Below are 22059 nucleotides of genomic sequence, written 5' to 3' on the forward strand. Positions count from 1 at the left end.
CAGCTGCCTCCTAGAAAAAATTTTAGTGGCTCCCAATTTTCTCTAGGATAAAATACAAACTTCTTGACACTTCTTGACTGGGGCTTATCTTTGGATCATTCTCCTTCCGCATTCTGGTCTGATCAGTGTTAACAATCCCCTAGAGACAATTCATCTCTCATCTTTGTGCCTTTGATAAAGTGCTCCCTTATATATCATTGTTGTTCAGTCATTGCAGCTGTGTCTGACTCTTAATTTGGAGTTTTCTTGGCAAAGATACTGGAATGGTTTGCCATTTCCTTCTCCAGTTCACTTAGGCAAAAATGAAACAGAGGTTAACAGGGTTAAGTGACTAACTCAGGGTCACATAGTTCGTAAACATCTGAGGTCAGATTTAAAAACAGGTAGATTACTCTTTCTGAATCCATACCTGGCCCTCTATGCCTGTACTACCTGAGTACCATCTGGTTGCTCCATCCCTTATGTATGAAATGTACTTACTTAACCTCTACTTAATCACTCACTTATTTCAAAGCCTACTCAGGTGTCACCTCCTATTAATAGTGTTTTCCTGATCTTATTCTCTGTTGTAGGTGGGGCCTTATTCAGCATGGTATTTCAGATTCTGGAACTAAAATGATTATCTAACAGTTAACAAGATTATTTAGCTATAGTATGGAAAGGATATTCCATCCAATATTTATTCCCTGCCTCTGTATTGGTCTTGTTGGTCTGTTGCTCAGAAATCTAGTTCCAATATGGGCTTTCTTTTATGCTTATTCCACCAGCTATATCACAGGTTCAAGCCTTAGTCTCTTGGGCCAAATCAGTCTCACACAAAAATGATTTTAGCACCTATAAAGGAGAAGGTAGCCTAACTACTTTTGGGTTGGACCCTAGGAAAAAGATAGCCCTGCCTATATGATGGGGCCCTAGGAAATATTGTTGTTATTCCTCTCCTCCCCCTTCTCTTCCCAGGACAGGGACTGTTTTTGTCATTTTAATCTCAGTATCTAGCCTTGCACCATCAGTTAGATGTTTGTTGGATTGAAGTATGTAGTATGTTTCTGTAAGATTTCCTGGGAGTGACTCAGAGAAAAATCACTGGCTGCTAAATTTTACTCCTTTACTCACTGCAGTTTCCATTAGATATCACTTATAATAAATCGGAAACTAGTAACTGTAAAACATTTTGCAGGCATAATCACTTTCCTTGCAAAATTTGGTACTAATTAAAAGAAGAAAAGAAAATAGAATAAATTAAAAACAAAACAACAAAAATCCAAGTCCTTCTTTCCCCATTCCGTTTTACTGGGGAAATGTGATTTTCATCAAAATCTCTCTTTGTTTATTTAGTCCTTAGGGCAGAGGGACGATTAAAATACCCTGTTCTTTTGTAGCATCTTCTACAAATAAGATCTGGTATCTCTTAAGTAAAGGTCAATGAAAATGTTTTTGGGGACTGAGAATTAAAGTGGAAATGGCCAATCTGTTAGCCTTCTAATGTTCCTTTCTAAAAACCACTTTCATGCTCATTCTTATAGTCTTTCCTAACTCCTAACTCTGTCTTCCTAATTCTCACTAGTGCTTGATAAATTATAAAATATTTCCCACTTTTAGACCATCTAAGGTTTTTTTCTATGCCTCCTAAGCACTTTCCTCAGTTAGAACCACTGTTATCATATTTGTTTGCGTTTTTTCCTCTCACTCCATTATGAGAAGAAAATAAAAGAGAATGTTTTCTCTTCACCATTTTTTCCCAGTCTCCAAGGGGCCAAAAGAACAGTGATTCTGCCACAACTCAGGGCAGAATTCTGGACACTAGATCTAGAATAATATTATATCTTGTCGCAAATGTGTGATGCTTGCTGTTTTTTTTTTTTAGGGTATTTTTTTTGCAAGGCAAATGTGGTTAAGTGTCTTGCCCAAGGCCACACAGCTAGGTAATTATTAAGTGTCAGAGATCGGATTTGAATCCAGGTACTCCTGACTCCAGGGCCGGTGCTTTATCCACTGTACCTTGATTCTTGCTATTCTTAAAGAAATACATGAATCCTGAATACTGTGAGTTTAGGGCAACCACCTTCTTTCCCCCTTCCAACATTTTAAAGAATTTTAGGTAAAAAAGAAAAATAGAACCTACAGGGCTATGCTGCGTCTATCTCCAAGGGAAGCTTCCACCATCTTAGATCTCTGATATCACCTAGTCATTCTCCTTCCCCCCCCCCCCCCCCCCCCCCCGATGGTTAGATATAATTAACTTCAAAAAGAATTGATTTACCACAATAAAACTGATCTAGGACAACTTGTGGGACTATAAGGTTAACAAGTCATCCCAAGGTAAAGATCCTTCCCTCCGGGGCAGCTAGGTGGCGCAGTGGATAAATCACCGACCCTGGAGTCAGGAGTATCTGAGTTCAAATCCAGCTTCAGACACTTAATAATTACCTAGCTGTGTGGCCTTGGGCAAGCCACTTAACCCCATTGCCTTGCAAAAACTAAAAAACAAAGCAAAACAAAACCAAAAAAGATCCTTCCCTCCAAAATCATCTAATGTCCTGTTGCTAATATTCAAATCTTACAGTTAAGGAAAGCACCAGAACTTAGCTACCAAGTGTTATATACACACACACACATACAAACATGTATATATAAGCACAGCCATACACATGCATGTGTTTACATATATACATACACATGTATTCATGCAAATTCTTTTTTCTCTTTTGGGTTGCCAGTGTTATTGATCTGACAGCAATCTACTAGCTGATGATTATTTAAATCCTTAATTATCTTCTAGCCTTGCCTCCTGATTTATTGACCTCCAGTCAAATGGACCAGGGTGAAAGAAATTACTCTCTTTGAATCTTTTGGACCTTTGGATTGAGAAATTCCCTAATATAATGTGTCTGACCTCTTGGGCAAATCACTTCCCTATCAGTCTTTCTCTTCATCTGTAAAAATTAGGAGGTCAATAGGGCTTGGGGTGAGGTGGGAACTGAACAGTATTTTAAAAGCATAGCAAATGACCTGTGGATGCTTACTTTCATAATTATCTAAGATTCCCTCAATGGAAGCAATCTTTCTATTAGTAAAGATAGCAAGTCTTCACTTGTTTCTTGGTTTTTTTTTTCCCCTCTCACCAAATCCAACAGTGCATCTTACACAGAGAATCTACCTAATATGATGGAGGTCTCCTTATTTGAACATTTCCTGAATACCCATTCAGTACTGGGGCTACCCATTTCTCTTGGATTCATTTTTCTTCCTTGACTGGGTCATCTCTTGTTTTGATTATACATTATCTTAATCATGTTTGCTTATGCATTTCTTAGACGAAAGTTCTTTGGACCTCATTCACTTGATTTGTTTGTTTTTTGGACTTTGAGGTCAACATTTTCCAGTGGCAGTGGATCCCATTAAGTAAGGACTTTAATGTTTTATCAACCTGCCAATAAAATCTTTGAGGTGCCTGCTATATATTTTAGGTCTTGTGTTTGTTGGTGGATATACAAAAGCAAAAGAGAAATAGTCCCTCGTCTTAAAGAGCTCACACTTTACTTGGGGGAAATATTATCTAGATAAGTAATACTATTACTACTAATGATAGTAGCTAGCATTTATTTAGCACTTTAAGGTTTAAAAAGTGCATTACCTATGTTAATTTATTTAAAATGAGATAATTTGAAGGGAAGGCGCTCTAGTAGTGAAGAGATACAGGAAAGATTCATGTAGTAGATAGATACTCAAGCTCATCCTGAAAAAAAACTTAGGAGTCCTAGAAGTGGAGATGAGTGCATTCTAAGCATGGAGCATCATTAGTACAAAGACATGTGGACAGTAGTTGGAGTGTTCTGCATGAAAAACAATCAGTGCAGTTTGGCTAGAAATCTTCTGGTAGCTTCCTGTTTTAACTACCTTTGTTGATAAAGATATATTAAGATCTGTTGCTTCTTCACACAAGGCCTCCCAGAAGCCTGATTACTAGGATAGAATGATAATCCTTATGCAAACATGCTTGATGAGAGTTTGAAGGTAACTCCCTCCAAACCCTCAAATTTCATGGGAGAACTGGGATGGACCCTAAGGACCATCTAATCCAACCTCCTCTCTTTAAAGAGGAAGAAATGGAAACCCTAGAGTAAGGAAATTGTTTGCCCAAGATCACAAAGGAATTTTAACTTTTATTAAATTAGTTGAGGTGGAGACTTTGGAGCCCCAAACTCAAACTATTACAGCTGGAAAGTGAGACCACCTTGTACAATGGTTTCCTTTTGTTGAGGAAACAGGCCAAGAGTTAGTGTTAGATCAGGGAAGAGAACTCAAGTCTTTTGACTCCTAACCAGATTATAAAAATAGGGGGTTTTTTTCAGAATTTTTTTCAGAGGCACCCTATTTTCCTACTCTTTTTTCTCTCCTCACCCACACTCCATCACACTCTACATTGGGAAAATTGAGCAGTTAGAGAGGCCAAAACTTAACAAGAAAAGCTTCCAATCCCTAACTGTACACCTTTCTATCCTGGTCATGCTAAGAACTTGTAGTCACCCCTAGACATCTTGGTGACCATTCCTCTAAGTTCACAGGATAGTCAATTGGGTTTTTCTACCCATCCTATGATCCTGAGCCTCAGAAAAATGTGAGAGGCAAGGGAGGATAAAATTTTGAGGTAAAGAAATGTCCCCTGCAATGGAGGAGGCAAAGTGGGAGCTTATCTTTATTCTTCAGTCTTGCTTCACCTTAAGGACCTCCCTTCACAACTATGATTCTAGCCCCTGCATTTTGGTAGCTTATGCTATCCTCCTTAATAAGCTCATTGTGTGCTCTAAATCATTACTGATTAGAGAAATGCAAATTAAAGCATCTCTGAGGTACCATCTCACACCTCTCAGATTGGCCAATAAGACCAGAAAGGACAATGATAAATGTTGGAGGGGATGTGGGAAATCTGGAACACTGATACATTGTTGGTGGAGCTGCGAACTCATCCAATTCTGGGGAGCAATCTGGAATTATGCTCAAAGGGCAATAAAAATGTGCATATCTTGATCTAGCAATGCCACTACTGGGTCTGAAGAGATCATGAAAAGGAGCAAAAACATCACTTGTACAAAAATATTCATAGCAGCTCTATTTGTGGTAGTAAAAAATTGGAAATTGAGTGAATGTCTATCAGTTGGGAAATGGCTGAACAAATCGTGGTATATGTGTGTGATGGAACACTATTGTTCTATTAGAAACCAGGAGGGATAGGAATTCAGAAAAGCCTGGAAGGATTTGTCTGAACAGATACTGAGCAAGATGAGTAGAACCAGAAGAACATTGTATACACTAACAGCAAAATGGGGTTGATGATCATTCTTTTTTTTTTTTTTAAGGTTTTTGCAAGGCAAGCAGGGTTAAGTGGCTTGCCCAAGGCCACACATCTAGGTGATTATTAAGTGTCTGAGACTGGATTTGAACCCAGATACTCCTTACTCCAGGGCCAGTGCTTTATCCACTACGCCACCTAGCCGCTCTGATGATCATTCTTGATTGACTTGCTCATTTCATCAGTGCAACAGTCAGGGATAATTTTGGGGTATCTGTGATGGAGAATATCATCTGTATCCAAAGAGAGAATTGGGAGTTTGGACAAAGATCAAAGACTATTACCTTTAATTTTTTTTTAAAAAAAAAAGGTATCTTTTGTAATTTTGCTATTTCTTATATTTTATTTTTTCCTTAAGGATATGATTTCTCTCTCAACACATTCAATTTTGATCAATGTATGGCATGGAAACAATGTAAAGACTATCAGACTGCCTTCCATGGGGGGGGGGGAGTGGAGATTGGGGGAAAATTGTAAAAGTAATAAAAAAATTTAAAAGGATCACAAAGAAAGCTCATTGTGTTTTAAGGTGGGGCCAGGGGAAAAAAAATAAAAATAAAAGAAGCAAGGTCAGAAAGAATCACAAACAGGACAGCTTTGGCAATTATATGATGAATTCATTATATATTTAATGTAAAAACCTTTACATTCACATTTTAAAACAATTCTCTTTTTTCTGTTATATTATATATATATATATATATAATATATGGAAATGCCTATTTCATTTGGTATTCAGAATTTTAAAAATAAAAATCTAAAAATAAATAAATAGATGAACAATACATAAATACATTAAGACAGATAGGAAAGGGTAAAAAATATAAGATAGTCCAGGACTATTTTCACTGAAGGGACTTGCTCCTAGGGGCACATGACTGGACTTCTTTCCTCATCCCTAAACCAAATGAGAACTTTGATCTATTGTGACCTCTGTCCTGTGTTCCTTATTTCCAACCCTAAAAGAACCTGGGAGGATTGAGCAGGAAGCAGTGGAGCATTAGGAGCCACTCCTATCCTCATCCCCAACCCCACTCTCACAACCAACCCACCTCTCCATCTCACCATAATTCACTCAGCCACTTGACTCTAACTTATAGTCTTTTCCCCTTTTTTGTGTATGCATGTATAAACAATGTCATCTGGTCAAATGGCCTTGACTTCCACAAATACCAGCCCAAGTGAAAACTCTAGTTTCCTTGCCCTACTTGTAACTAGGAAAGAGATAAAAAGGAAGTATTCAAAGAGGTAAAGAGGTGAAATAGAATAGCTAGAAGGGTGCCATAAACTCCAAAGTTGTGGGGAAGCAGGATTCTGGAAGTAGACCTTTAGAGGTAGGAATGAGAAATGGACTGGCCACTTTGAAGCAGGTACCAGAGATGGGGGATTTGGAGGATAAAGTTACATTGTACTGAAGGTTGAAGGAAGGGAAAGTTGTTAATAATGAAACGGGTTCCAAAAGACAGTGGAAAAGGGGATGGGGGAAATTGGAAAATTGGCCCAGGGATAGTAAATATGGGGTAAAAAAAGATGAGAGAGTAACAGGAAATAGAAATATGGCAGCTCTGGTACATAAAATGGCAAATCTGGATGACAAATTATAGAATAGAAAGTGGGGAGGTGGATAGAGGGGTGTGTTAGTCATGAAGGAAGCAAAATACTGAGATTCTGAATGGAGTGTAGGTAGGGTTAGAGAATCCCATGGTTTCCTTTAGAATGTTGATGAAATGATTTCCCCACTTAGTGAAATAAGTGGTGTAAGGGGAGAGTTATATGAATGCTAATACAACCAAGATTCCTCCAAGGACATAGTTTATCAGATGTTAAATAAAGAGTTTTAAAGAATATTATCCTTTTTAAAAAAAAGGAAACATTTTGTGATTTGAATTTAATCAACTTTCAAATCCATGTCAGTTAAATATCCATTAGTGAGCCATTCCTTAGAAATTTGTTTACTAATTGTCAATGAGTCTGACTATAACCTCATAAATAATATTTTATGACAAAAACTCCACCATAAGTTTTAAGAACTCTGATGTATCTTTACACTTTGGCACCTACTTTTACCCTCTGATTGGTAGAGAAAGTCTATTACTCTTTGACAAAGGCTACTGGGAAAACTGGAAAAGATTCTGGTAGAATTAGTTTTAGACCAATGCTTCACTCCAAAGACCAAGAAAAGCTCCAGACAGATAAATAAACATAAATAACATAAAAAAATAAATAAAAAGTCACATCAGAAACAAATTAGAAGAGCAAATAAGAAATTAGCTTTTGCAACTATGGGTTAAGGGAATAGTTCATGAACAAAGAATGTATAGAAAGGATCATAGAAGGTATATTAAACAATTTTATTATACAAAATTTAAACTTTTTTGTACAAACAAGTCCTATTAGCTGTGGGGAGGTAGAAAAACAGGAAATCTTTGCAACTTATTTCTCTGATAAAGATCTAAATTCTAAGATAGAAAACTAAATTCTAAGATTCAAGACCCATCCTCCAGTTGATAGTTTGCCCAAATATGTGAACAGGCAGTATTTTTCATTTTTGCTTTTTTTAGGTTTTTGCATGGCAGTTGGATTAAGTGGCTTGCTCAATGCCACACAGCCGGGCAAGTGTCTGAGTCTGGATTTGAACTCAGGTCCTCCTGACTCCAGAGCTGGTGCTCTATCCATTGCGCCACCTAGCTGCCCCAAATAGGCAGTTTTTAAAAGAAGAAATTCCATTATCAATAGTGAAATGAAAAAATTATCAAAATAACTAATAATGGAAGAAATGCAAATTAAAGCAACGTTTCCATACATGTACATATATAATTTCAGACAGTCAGTGGGAATTTGTTTAGTGTACCTATGCCATGTAAGCAAATCACAAAAGGAGCTGAAGAGGGGAAGATCGTGTCACTTGTTTTCCCAGACCCACTTTTTCCTACAATTTTTGGTTCAAAATATGCTACTAAAGCCAAACAGTTGTATGGGGAAGAAAAAGCAGACAGGTGAGTGCTGCTGATCACTTTCTCTTGTTTTTCCAGTTCTGGCTTGCTGTAGCCATAGGGCACCTGAAGTACATGTGAACAGCAGAGGGAAAATCAAATAATTGTGGGAATATGATTTTGGTTTGGATCATAGCATCTATGGCCCTTTTTTCCAAAATGCAGGGGAAGGAGGATATAAAGAGTGGGGATGAGGATTTATCATTATAAAAATTATGTAGTTTCCCACCTTTGTATGTATTTGAAGTTCTTATAGTTTGAGTTTTTATCATGCAGTAATATACTCCTTGTTATAACATTTTGAAACAAATTTCTCCCATATCATTCATAGTTTTTTTCCTTTTCCTCCTGAAACCAATTAATGAGTCATTAAATCCTGAATATCACTGTAGATAAATCTTTGTCAAAGGCAGAAACTCCCATGGTTAGCTGTCCCAAGTTGTTCTCTCCAGTCACTTCAGAATTACCTAGGAACTTACCATAGCCACATAATTCTCTATACTTTTACAGTTTGAATTTAGGAATGCTTTTCCTTTGGATGTGTTCTTTTTATGAGTATTAGCCCTAGTTCCCCCAAAGAACCTCAATAACTAACTCATGGGCAGGTATCAAGTCAATTATAAATTTCTTTTGTATTTTCTCACAGTCTCTAATGAACCTGTAGTGAATTTCCTTATAAAGCAAAAAATTCTTTCATAAATAAAGTAATCACTTCATATATGTATATATATCTTAACGAATTTTGAATTATTATATATTGAGTTTGCTTAAAATAGAACCTCCCTACTTTGCAGTAGCAGAATCTTCAGTTGTTTCTTTGGGCATATAGAAATGAACTATTAAATAATTCTGAGGTTACCAGAAAATCCCCAGGTAATGTCAAGCAGAATTTGCTAAATGAGCAAGTGAAAGTTTATATATTTGTGTTCATTTAGAGCTTTTTGAATCTGTTGTTTTTCAGATACAATGCTTTATTAATTTTACTTACTGACTTGCTATGCCAAGTAATAGTTTAATAGTTTAATCATCTTGTACAACCTTAAAGAAGAAATACTTGGGCACGTGGTCTATCAAGAGACTCAATTAAATCTTTTGAAATGGATCTTATAAATTTTATAGACTGGTTGTTTTTTAAAATCAAATAAAATTAATACTATTGTCAAAGTGGATAATTGCAATAATTTTCATTGTAAATAGATAATTTCTTTGTATTCTCTAACAAGTGCTATACCTTAAATATAGTAAGCACCCAATAGATATTTATTGATTGAAGGGTTGGTGCCATCCTTGGGAGAATGGTAACCTAACCCCCACCATGTTAGATTGGGAAAGGTATAAAAACAGATTGCTGGTCTCATTCAACATAACATGTCTTGCCTCTCTAGGTCTGACGTACTTGTAACATGGCTACTAGTGCTGTACCAAGTGACAATCTCCCCACATACAAGCTGGTGGTGGTTGGAGATGGTGGTGTAGGCAAGAGTGCCCTGACCATACAGTTTTTCCAGAAGATATTTGTGCCAGACTATGACCCCACCATTGAAGATTCTTACCTGAAGCACACAGAAATTGACAACCAGTGGGCCATCCTTGATGGTAAGTCTTGGGAAACAAAAGTTTTTTCACTCTTGGGGAATGGGGAAGTAGGGTTGGCTTTGAATGCTTTTGGCATCAAACTGGGAGAAATGATGAATGAGAGAGGGTATGAATGATTGGATTGTACTCATTGGATTTGGGATCAAAGATCCTGAGTTCAAAACCTGACTAAATCATTTACTACTATAAATCGCTTATAAATTTTCTTTTTCTTTTTTCTATTGCAGCTATTTATTAACTTTAGAAGCTTACAAATTTGATGATCAGCTATGCTCATATTTCCATTTCCCTTTTCTTTTTGTGTCCTTAAAAATCACCTTTAAATCACAATGTTTTAGGGGATGGTTGGTTATCTGGGAAGAGGAGAAGAAAGAGGTATATTTCAGGAAACTATTGTGATTTTAAAAAATCAATTAAAAATTATTTTAAAATGTTTTTAAGAAAGCCTAAAACTTACATTCATCAGATATTCAATAAAAAACAATTTTCTGCTTTACCAAACTTCAAATCTATGTTATCTTACTGGATAAAACACAGCCAGTAGAGCTTCAGTTTTCTCATCTGTCAAAAGGGATCTGTAAAGATCCCTTTCAGTTCTAATTCTGTGATCTCATAAATATATTCTTTTTTTTTTCAGAGAGAGAAAAGTAGGGATTTTGGTTAAGATTAAAGCCATTGTGGTATGATGGAAAGAACCTTCTCAGTCAGGGGAGTCAGGATTCAAAATCTGGTTCTACAGCCTTTGTGTCCTAGTTCAGTTCCTTATGTATTTATTTATTTATTTATTTGTTCATTCACTCATTTATTTATTTATTTAGCCATTTATTTATTTGTTTGTTTGTTTGTTTGTTTGTTTGTTTATTTATTTATTTATTTGCGAGGCAGATGAGGTTAAGTGGCTTGCCCAAGGCCACACAGCTAGTTAATTATTAAGTGTCTGAGACCGAATTTGAACCCAGGTACTCCTGACTCCAAGGCCAGTGCTTTATCCACTATGCCACCTAGCCGCCCCCCTAGTTCAGTTTCAAATCTCTTTACCTTAATTTCCTCATCTATAAAATAAAGAGATTGTACTAGATCATCTCAATGGTCTCTTGTAGAAGTTTCTTCTCAAGGTTGTAAAAGCTATCCGATCTTGTTCTTTCAAATCTTATAAACTTTCTAGATTGTCTGTGACTGCTATTTTGTGTATTCCCTAGTTTCAGACAATAAACACATAGTTCATTTCTTCTGTACCAGTCTCCTTGCTTTTCCAGAGACTAATAATAATAGGTAATATTTCCATAGAGTTTACTCTGTGCCATAAAATGAACTGGAGAAGGAAATGGCAAGCCACTCCAGTACTTTTGCCAAGAAAACCTCAAATGGGGTTACGAAGAGTCAGACACCACTGAAAGTACTCAACAACAACAAATATTCTGTGCCAGGCAAGTACTAAGAACTTGGCACTTATTATCTCATCTGATCCTCACAGCAAACCTGGAAGAAAGGTGCTATTATTATCCCCATTTTACAGATGGGGAAAACTGAAGCAAAAGGGCTTAAGTGATTTGTCCAGGGTCACCTGAATTGGAACCATAAAATCTCATCAGGGCTGATAGGGATCTTAAAGAATATTTTGTTCAAACCCTTCACTTTTTAAATTTTAATTGATATCTTTTGTTTTTACATCATATTTGTTTCTAAACACATTCCCCATCCTTAGAACCTCCCCTGTGCCACAAAATAATAAAAAAGAAAGAGAGAAGATGGGGGGGGCAGGGGAGAAAGAGCTATTCAGCAAAACTAACCAACCCTTCAACTAAGCCTAACAGCATATTCAATGTTCCATTCCTATAGTTCCTCACTTCTATTAAGATGTGAGGTGGGGGGGGGGGGGGCAGCTAGGTGAGACAGTGGATAGAACACTGGCCCTAGAGTCAGGAGGACCTGAGTTCAAATCTGGTATCAAGACACATAATAATTGCTTAGCTGTGTGACTTTGGGCAAGTCACTTAACCCCACTGCCTTGTTAAAAAAAAAAGATGGGAGGTGGGGGAGAGGGGACACTAAACTTGGTCATCATAACTATATGGCATTCAGTTTGGGGATTTGTTGTTGTTGTTTCTTCTACTTATTTTATTGAGGTTATTTTCCTATTATTTTCCCAGTTGTTTTGCTTCACTCTACATCATTCTCTACTCCCACACCCCCAATTTTTTTTCCTCAAATTCTTTATAATCAGTTTCTTACAGTACAGTGAGATTTCATCATATTGTTGCAACACAGTTTGTTTAGATATTCCTCAGCAGATGCAAATATACTTTACCAGTTTTTCAATAATACTGAAAGTGCTGTTACTCATATTTTAGTGGATGTGGGACTTTTCTCTCAATCTTTGACCTCCCTAGAGTCTATGCCTAGGAGTAGGATCTCTAGGTCAAAGGATATGGGCATTTTAGTCACCCTTTGGCATCATTTCAAATTGCTTTCCAGAATGCTTGAAACAATTTACTCCTTTACCAGCAGTGTATTAGTCTGCCTGTTTTTTCACAGCCCCTCCATTGTTGACTTTTCTAATCTTTTATCATTTTTGTCATTTTGTTGAGTATGCTTTGAAACCTCTAAGGGTTTTAGTTTGCATTTTTTTGTCAATTTTTATATGGTATTTAGAGTTTGCCATTTTTCTTTTGAGAACTATTTTGTTCATATTCTTTAACCTTTTATACAGGAGAATGGATCTTAGGCTTAAGTATTTGTGTCCCTATATATTTTTAATATGAATCCTTTATCAGAGATATTTTAGGCAAAGATGTTTTTACCAATAAGTTTCCCTTCTCATAGAATCCCTGATTTAGAGTTTGAAAGGACTTTGAGATCATTAAGTCCATGCTCTTCATTTTACAGGTGAGGAAACTGAGACCCAGAGAGATTAAGCCATTTGTTTGACTATGTGAAGTCATTTCAATTTCATTCAAATGGAATTCTTTTATCTTTTGTGATTGCCTCTAACCCTTGAAAAGCACCACAACTAATTCTCTTATAATTTCTATCAATCTCTCATTTTACCACTGAAGACATTGAAATCCAGATAAGTAAAAATCACAGAATCTCAAGACTAGAAGGGGCTTCAAAAGCCGTTTAAGCCATGAGTCTCCACTATAATCCTCCACTATAAGAAGAAGTCATCCAGTCTGAGTTGCAAACAACTAACATCTAAATGGGGAACTTTCTTATTCCCAGACCCCAAAACAATCTTACCATTCTTCTCCATTTACCTATATCCACTTCCCTTACTACAAATTACATGAAACAAACATCTGCAGCATGGCTCAGTATGCCCCCAGATCCTCACCAAAATACATTCCTCTGAAGAGCTGTAGAGAACAGAGTTGTGACTTATTAAATTTTCCACCCACCCCTCAACTTTGTTTCAAGGCTTGGCTACGTGATTATTTGTGTAGCAGCAGAGAATAGATGGCATTTCGGTTACTCATGAGTACCAAGGTAGGAGGGATGTCTCCCAGGAGACTGTGCACAAATGATTCTTTGATTTAACAGTTTAATCTATGTTTTCTCAGGAGCCAGAGCAAAGGGACTCATATTATAGAAAACCTCTCCTTCATTTCTCCTCAAACTAGAATTCCTACTGAATTGTGCCTAATCGTGCTAAAATGTGGAGGAAATATTAGTCAGAAAGATGTGATCTCATGCTAATTAAAGGGCTCTATCAAAAGATCCTCCTTTCTTTGCTTTTACAAGTCACTTCAATCCAGTTTTTATGTCTGCCAGCTGGCAAATTCCCTGTCTTCCATGTGCCCCTTGTCTCATGGTGACCTAACTTCCATTGTTCGTTCTTTGCACTTAACAAAGGGGAGAAGAGATAGACATTTTTGATTAAGTTTAAATAAGGTTTTATGGTTTTAAAGGCAGGAATTCACAAAAAGACAGATATTGTGTGAACAATAAGCTCGCAGAGCAGGGGTGGGCTGTCAAAAATAAAGTTGATGCCCAAGACAGGCCTACTCACTCTTTTTTCCTCTGAAGAATGATATAATAATAATAAAAAAAAAGCCCTGGTACAGCTGTCAAACAGTAATGATTACTTCAAAATGAAAAGTCTTAATGCTTTTGGAAAAATCAGAATAAAAGTCATATTAACTTTTACATTCACAGTGGGTAAAGTTTGGCTGCTAGTGGAATACTACTGGGAGAACATTGCATGGGGTTGACTTTGCTAATTAGCAAAAGACTAAATCTATCCCCATTTCTCTTAGAGATGGCATTCTAAGGTCTCTCTTCCCATTTATCAGGATGGTTTCATGTACATCTGGAGGCAGCATTACATATAAATAGGCCAAAGTATCACCTTCCTGGCCAGTAAGTTTTAAGTTAAATTTTTAATTCCAGTAACTTTTATTAAAGTAGAAAAAATAGCCCTGGACATTGGCTTATTTCCTGAAAATAGAGTAAAATCTTTTTTAAAGTAATTTAGGGGAGGAGGGAAGAATTAATTAGCCTCACAGAATGTTAAAGACAAGATAGACCTTCTGGTTCAGTCCCTTTGTTTTAGAGATAAAAATACTGAGGCCCAAAAAATTGATTTACTGAAACAGCTACTAAACATTACAGAATGTGAGAGGTGAATAAGGCTTCTAGTTCATTCCCCTTATTTTACAGATAAAGAAATGGAAGCCCAGAAAAGTGAAGTCTCTTTGCTCAAAGCTAGTCGATGTTAAGAGCTAAGATTTAACTACCTATTTTCTGATTCCCAAGTATTCTCTCTGTAATAATACCACACTGGCATACAATAATGTCATACATTGTTTGTTAGTACAATTTCTTTTTTTCTTTTTATTTTATTTATAATAGATGAATATTATCTGTAGATTCAATAATAAATGCTATGGCTTTGGAGAAAGAAGAAGATGTGTTATGTTAGGTCTTGGTCTACCAAACTAAGCTTTATTTCTTCCTTGGAACTTTATTTTTTTTTAAATTTTTAAATTTTTTTTGGAACTTTACTTTTAATATAGGAACCTTTCACCAGGTAGGTAATGATATCTGAATTATAGTTTTTTTCTTTTTTTAACTACACTTTTTTTAGTTACAATTTCCTTTTTAAAAAAAGTACATAATTACTTAAGTATGTTACTTTTATGTAATTTTTATGTTATTTTACTTTTTAAATTAGTAAGCATCTATTTTCTTTTCCTCCCATCTTCCTTCTTCCTTCTATATTTTTCATATTAACCAATCAAAGATGAACACATTTTCTCATTGTTGTGCTTTTTTTTCCTAAAAACAAACAAATCCTTTTAATTAAAACAGAAGCTTTACCTAGTAAAGTGTATCTATAGTTGTAAAAGTTATTCTCAATTTAGACCAAGGCTTGGGGAAATAGAATTATGATATTGTTAAAGGTACATTTGGTGAAATGGAACAAATGCTGGCCTTAGAGTTGTTCCTGTAGCAAAGTTCAAAACCCGGCTTTTCTATTTACTAGCTATGTGACATTAAACAAGTCACTCTACCTCTCCAGGCTTTAAATTTCTTCATTTGTAAAATGAAGAAGTTGAATTAGATGGCTGATTTCTCTAAATCTATGTTTCTTTGAACAACATTCATGAACCTTCACCAGTTTTCAGGTACTGTTTAACCTAACTTTGGTTTTATCTCTGACTTGAATAAACCACAACTTTCTAACTTCTCTGAACTTTTCTAGACTTTGTACTCTCACAAGTCTTAGTTTCTGCACTGAGATTTTCAAAAGGTTTTTTAAAGGTATCAAAAACCTTTGTAATTTTCCCTTTCTCTTTGTCTATAGTCAGTCAATAAATATACATATATTAAGCACTTAATATTTTCCGGAGACCCTGCTAAAGTGCTAGGGATAACAAAAAAAGGTAAAAGACAGTTCCTGTCCTCAAGTAGCTCACAGTCTAATGCGGAAAACTACATGTAAAGACTCATGATGAAAAATTCTATCCACTTCCACTGATGGCATTTGAATGCTTACTTATTTTTTGTATGCATGTGTGGTGGTAGTGTTATTTTGCCATTGGGTCTCTGTCTTCTTTCACAACAAAACAACATGAAAATGTTTTGCATGATTGTACATTCATAACTTATATCAAATACCCTCTCTGATGGGGGGGATAAGGGAGGAAGGGAGAAAATTTGGGACCCCAAATTTTTAAAATGAATGTTAAAAATTGTCTTTACATGTAATTGGAGAGAAATAAAATATATATTTTTTAAAAAAAACACATTCAAACAAGATGGAGATAGGATAGAAGGGGGCCTTTATCTGTCCTAAGGAAAAATCTTTTCAGGGATTAATGGAGGGCAGTCACAGATAAGAAGTTAACTTGCCTTTCACAGTACTGCTGGAATCTTTTGAAACTCACAGTTGAACTTTGAATTTTCCCTTTAATGGAGGAAACATAAAAAATGAGTACTTTTTCCTCTTTTGTCCCATCAGTAGAAGACTTACTTATTCAGTCAATAGACATTTATTAAGCATCTACTATTTTCCCTTCACTCTGCTAGATTCAGTGAGGAATACAATAAAAGACTGCCTTGTCCCCCCCCCCCCAAAAGGAATTTATAATCTTAGTGAGGAAAAAGACCCTTATTTGTGAATGAGCAGGAAAAAAGTGAATGCTGCATCATGTGCGGTTTGGCAGGGAAAAGTACATTTTGTATAGAGCAAGGATGGATGTTGGTAGTGTATGGAAATGGCATTTAAAGATTGCTCAGATACAATCTCTACTCTGGTATAGCTAATACTGTGTAGTATGAGTCATAAGAAATTTTCAAACACAATAAAAAGTAGAATGAAGGCTATTACAAATGAAATGCTATGGATATTCAGAGAAGAGACCAATAAAAATTCCCTTAGCTCCCCTGCTATATTTTGACATTTAGCCATCAATCAGCATGCATTTATTAAAAACCTATGTTTTTAGGCTCTGAGAGAAGTGCTAGAAATACAAAGACAAAAATGAAAGCGTCACTGCCCTTCAAGTATCTTACATTCCACGAAAGAAACACAATTTGTCTCTCTTGAGCCTTAGGACATCCTTCTGAAGTATTGGTTAAAGTCATAAATGTATGTCATAGAGCTGGGTCAGAAACCCAAGTTTTTCTGACACCAAGACCAATGTTCTTTGCATCCCAGCATGCTGCTACTTAAAAGCCAGTATTAAGTATTCAGAAAAGAGAAACATGAATCTAGTCTGGAATAGTTGAAAACACCTTTTTTTCCCTTTACCTATTATTTGAGTCATCTATCTTAATTTTTCAAATCTAGAATTATCACTAATTTATGTCAAAGATTTAAGTTTATTCTTTAATTATTCTTCTGCTGATTCCTTTAATAGTGACCCTAGTAAACTTTCCATTTGTCAGATAGGTGGCCTAGTGGATACAGGCCCTGACCTGGAGTCAGAAAGACCAGAGTTCAAATTCAACCTCAGATACTTACTAGCTGTGTGACCCTGAGCAAGTCACTTAAACATGTTTGCCTCAGTTTCTTCATCTATAAAATGAGCTGGACCAAAAGCAACAAAAACTTTTCATTGACTTATAAACTTACTTCTATTTATTTTTCTCTTTAATCTTGTGTGTGTGTGTGTGTGTGTGTGTGTGTGTGTATTATAGACTCCTTTCTCTATTAAATCCTATGGAGTCCTCCTCAGAATAAGGTTTTTAAAAGCAAAATATATGTCAGATTACAAAAGAAAACAATTAAATTTAAATCAAGATTTTTTATCCCCATCCAGTTCACTGATCCCTGAAATTTATCCAGGAATCCCTTCCCTAAACCTCAGGTGAAGAACCCTTATTTAAAAAGAGCCACACCCTTTCCTCCAGAATTTAGGATAATTTCAATAGACTATAAAGGGATTTCAGAAGTTTTACTGAAGTGAAACATGCTTCTTTTCACACACTGTTATATCTTATTCATATGAATTGATTACCCCATGATGTTTTACAAGTTATTGTCTGTGAGGGATTGAATTACTGAAAGAAGATAGATGTTGAAGGGGATCCATGAGCATATTTGGTGCTGTTGCTAAAATAACTAAACCAGCCCTCTTCTCTTCTCTTCTCTCTCTCTCTCTCTCTCTCTCTCACACACACACACACACATATACACACACGGCCCCCCACCTCTCCCCAAATAATCATAAACTTATAGTATCTTAGAGCTGAGAGGGTCCTTCAAGATCAGCTAATCTAATATCCTAAAGTTGACGAAACTAAGACCTAAAGAGTCTGCAACTTACCCAAGTTTAGGTGGCAAATATTAAAGCTGAAACAAGAACCTAAGTCTCTTGATTCCCAGGCCAGACCATTAGTTAACCATACTCAGTGCTAGAGATCCAAGCCACTCTGAATTATCCATGGTGTTACAACACACACACACACATACAAAATTGTGGTGGGGAGAATCCAAAAATCTATCCCATCAAATAAGATCTACTAAACAAAAATAATGTTTTAAGTTTCTTTCACAGTGGAGTATATTAGCTTTTGTTACATTTGCAACTTTATAGGTTTTAGGTTACAGGTCTGTAGTTCAAATAATTTAGAAAGGGTTAACTAATGGACATAATACTTAGTTTGGTCAAACATCAACAATTATTGTCCATCATCTTGACTTTTGTCCTGCCACTGGAAGAGAGAGTGAGGCCAACAACTTTGTGCAACTCTGTCTCACTTAAATCCAATTCATATTTGAGTCAAGGCATCATATATAAATATTTGATCTCTCATTTTAAAACACATGTTCAATTTAGACCAAGATTTAAACAAATACAGGCACTAGGTATTGTTAAATACCTTTTTAATTTCTTAATGTCACATATTAACTATCACTGCTAATAAAACTCTGACTTAATTTTTCTTTAAAGAGGACTCACACCTGACCATTCCTTCTCTGTTTACTTTGCTGGATCATCATGGGTCCTCTCCTCTTCTCTCTATGATCTGAACTTAGTCTCTCCTCTTCTCTCTATGATCTGAACTTAGTGGGCTTAGTTATCCTCTCCACGAATATGGATCCCAAATCCACATATCCAACTCTCAACTCTCTCCTCAGCTCCAGTCTTTGCATTACCAGCTGCCTTGCTGTGCATCTAAAACATATGTTCAGAGATGAACTCCTAATTTTCTATCTGAAACCCACTCTTCTTCTAACTTCCCTATTTTTGACAAGGGTGATATTATCTTTCCTGCCACCCTATACTTCTAATCTTGGAGTCGTCCTCAACCCTTCTCTTTCCCTCTGCCCCCCCCCGTGCCCCCCAAAATGTCTAGCTTTTGTTGAGATTCTTCACAGCATCTCTTATATCCATTCCTTTCCTTCCACTCACATAGTCAAAATCTTTCTAGTTCATACCTATAACACTTCTTACTTAGATTTTTGCAATAGCTTTAAATTGGTCTTCCTGACTCCCATCTCTTTTTTTAATTTATTTTTTATTCTCATTTTGTACAAATGTTTTTTTTTACATTAATAAAATATTCTTGTTTACAAGTAAACAAAATACCCCTCCCCCCCACGAATATAGATAGACTTGCTTGGGCGAAAAAAGTAAAGAGGAGAGAAAAAAAATTAAAATTAAAAAAATAATAGTAATAATTGTAGGTATGGCCAGGTGGTGCAATGGACGAAGCACCAGCCCTGGAGCCACGAGCACCCGAGTCCATATCCAGCCTCGTAAACCCAACAATCACCCAGCTGTGTGACATGCAAGCCACTCAATCCTCACTGCCCTGCAAAAACCAAAAAGAAGAGAAAAAAAAGACCCCAAATAAAATAAAATAGTAATAATAGTAGGGGTGGCTGGGTGGCAGATAGAGCATTGGCCCCTGAACCAGGAGCACCCGGGTCCAAATCTGGCTCCAGACACCCAAAGATCACCCTGCTATGTGGCCCCAGGCAGGCCACCCAGCCCCACTTGCCCTGTACCCTCCCCCAAATAATAATAACAAAAAATGTGCTTCAGTCTTTGTTCCACACCAACAACTCTGTCAGGGGTGGATCACATTCTTTATAAGTCCATCACAAAAGTTACTTCCATATTTTTCCAACGTTGCCATTGCTGATCGCAACTCCCTCCTTTCTTATTTCTCCACTACCATGTACTATATTTTCTCTCTCCTTTTACTCTGACTCTGCTGTAGGGTCCCTGAGTGGCGCAGCAGACAGATCCCTGGTCCTGGGGCCAAGAAGCCCTGAGCCCCCATACCACCCCTTAGGCCCAGCATCCACTTGGCCCTATGGTCCTGGGCAGGCCTTCCAATCCCAGCCCCTTGCAAGAAGTAAAAAAGAAAATGTGTTATATCTGACCACTCTCCCCCCATGGTCCATCCTCTCCTCCTTTATTTACATCCCCACCCCTTCCCCCTGCTCCCCCCTCCTTCTTACTCCAGATGTCTATACCCCATTGAGTATATTTGCTGTTTCCTCTCCTAGCCATCTCTGATGAGAGCAAAGGTTTCCTCATTCCCCCTTGCGTCCCCGCTTCCATATCATTGCAATAGCTCATTGTAATAAAAAAAAATCTTATTATGTGAAATATCTTGGACTATTCCCCCTCTCCTTTTTCTTTCTCCCATTCCATTTCCCTTTTTTTCTATTGACTCCATTTTTACACCATATTTTATCTTCAAATTCAGCTTTCTCCTGTGCTTCAACTGTAAAAGCTCCCTCTACTTGCTCTATTAACTGAGAAGGTTCATATGAATATTATCAGTATCATTTTTCTATACATGCAGTTCATCCTCATTAAGTCCCTCATATTTCCCCCCTCTCCTCCAATCTCCATGCTTCACCTAAGTCCTGTATCTGAAGATCAAACCTTCTGTTCAGCTCTGGCCATTCCCACAGGAACATTTGAAATTCCCCTGGTTCATTGAAAATCCATCTTTTTCTCTGGAAGAAGACATTCAGCCTTGCTGGGTAGTTCATCCTTGGCTGCATTCTAAGCTCTTTTGCCTTCCAGTATATTGTATTCCAAGCCCTACGAGCTTCCACTGTAGTTGCTGCTAAGTCCTGTGTGATCCTGACTGCAGCTCCATGATATTTGAACTGTGTCCTTCTGGCTGCTTGTAATATTTTCTCTTTGATTTGGGAGTTCTGGAACTTGGCTATAATATTCCTAGGGGTTGGTTTTTTGGGATCTCTTTCTCTGGGGGATCGGTGGATTCTCTCCATTTCTATTTTGCCCTCTGCTTCTAGGATATCAGGGCAATTTTCCTGTAGTAATTCTTTGAAAATGATGTCAAGGCTCTTTTCCTGATCATGACTTTCAGGTATTCCAATAATTTTTAAATTATCTTTCCTAAGTCAGTTTTCCATATCAGTTGTTTTTTCAATGAGATATTTCACATTTTCTTCTAATTTTTCATTCTTTTGGTTTTGAAGTATTGATTCCTGATTTCTGGTAAATTCACCAATCTCCTTGAATTCTATTCTTTGTCTGAAGGATTTGTTCTCCTCAGAGAGTTTTCTTATCTCTTTTTCCATCTGGCCAATTTTGCTTTTTAAAGCATTTTTCTCCTCAATAACTTTTTTAACTGTTTTATCCATTTGACCTAAGCTGGTTTTTAGCATGCTATTTTCTTCAGCATTTTTTTGGATTTCCTTGACTAAGCTGCTGACTTCATTTTTATGTTTTTCCTGCATCTCTCTCCTTTCTTTTCCCAGTTTTTCTTCCAACTCCCTCATTTGATTTTCAAAGTCTTTTTTGAGCTCTGTCATAGCCTGAGCCCAATTTCTGTTTTTCTTGGAGTTTTTTTTTTGCGAGGCAAATGGGGTTAAGTGGCTTGCCCAAGGCCACACAGCTAGGTAATTATTAAGTGTCTGAGGTCGGATTTGAACTCAGGTACTCTTGACTCCAGGGCCGGTGCTTACCACTGTGCCATCTAGCTGCCCCTCTTAGAGTCTTTGGATGCAGGAGCTTGTGCTTCCTCATCTTCAGTATTTTGATCCTTCTTGGGCTCATTTGCAAAATATTTCTCAATAGTCTTCCTCTTATTTCTTTGCTTGCTCATTTTCCCAGCCTGGGCCTGGTTTTGGGGTGCTTCCTGAGCTTTTGGGACACTCCCACAAGGGTCTCAGTGTAT

The 22059-nt window shown here is 36.8% G+C and overlaps 1 protein-coding gene across 2 annotated transcripts in view; it reads left to right on the top strand.

The window, feature by feature from the left end:
• Positions 1-22059, top strand: part of MRAS (muscle RAS oncogene homolog) — a 114426-nt gene that overhangs the window by 48400 nt on the left and 43967 nt on the right. For both annotated transcript variants that reach the window (XM_074214864.1, XM_074214863.1), the window contains exon 3: positions 9729-9939. In XM_074214864.1, the coding sequence (XP_074070965.1) occupies positions 9747-9939 (193 nt within the window). In that variant the 5' untranslated portion in view covers positions 9729-9746. The remainder of the gene's footprint in view (positions 1-9728; positions 9940-22059) is intronic.

Source organism: Macrotis lagotis, chromosome 1 (genome assembly GCF_037893015.1).
Source record: "Macrotis lagotis isolate mMagLag1 chromosome 1, bilby.v1.9.chrom.fasta, whole genome shotgun sequence".
In the NCBI taxonomy this organism is placed as follows: domain Eukaryota; kingdom Metazoa; phylum Chordata; class Mammalia; order Peramelemorphia; family Peramelidae; genus Macrotis; species Macrotis lagotis.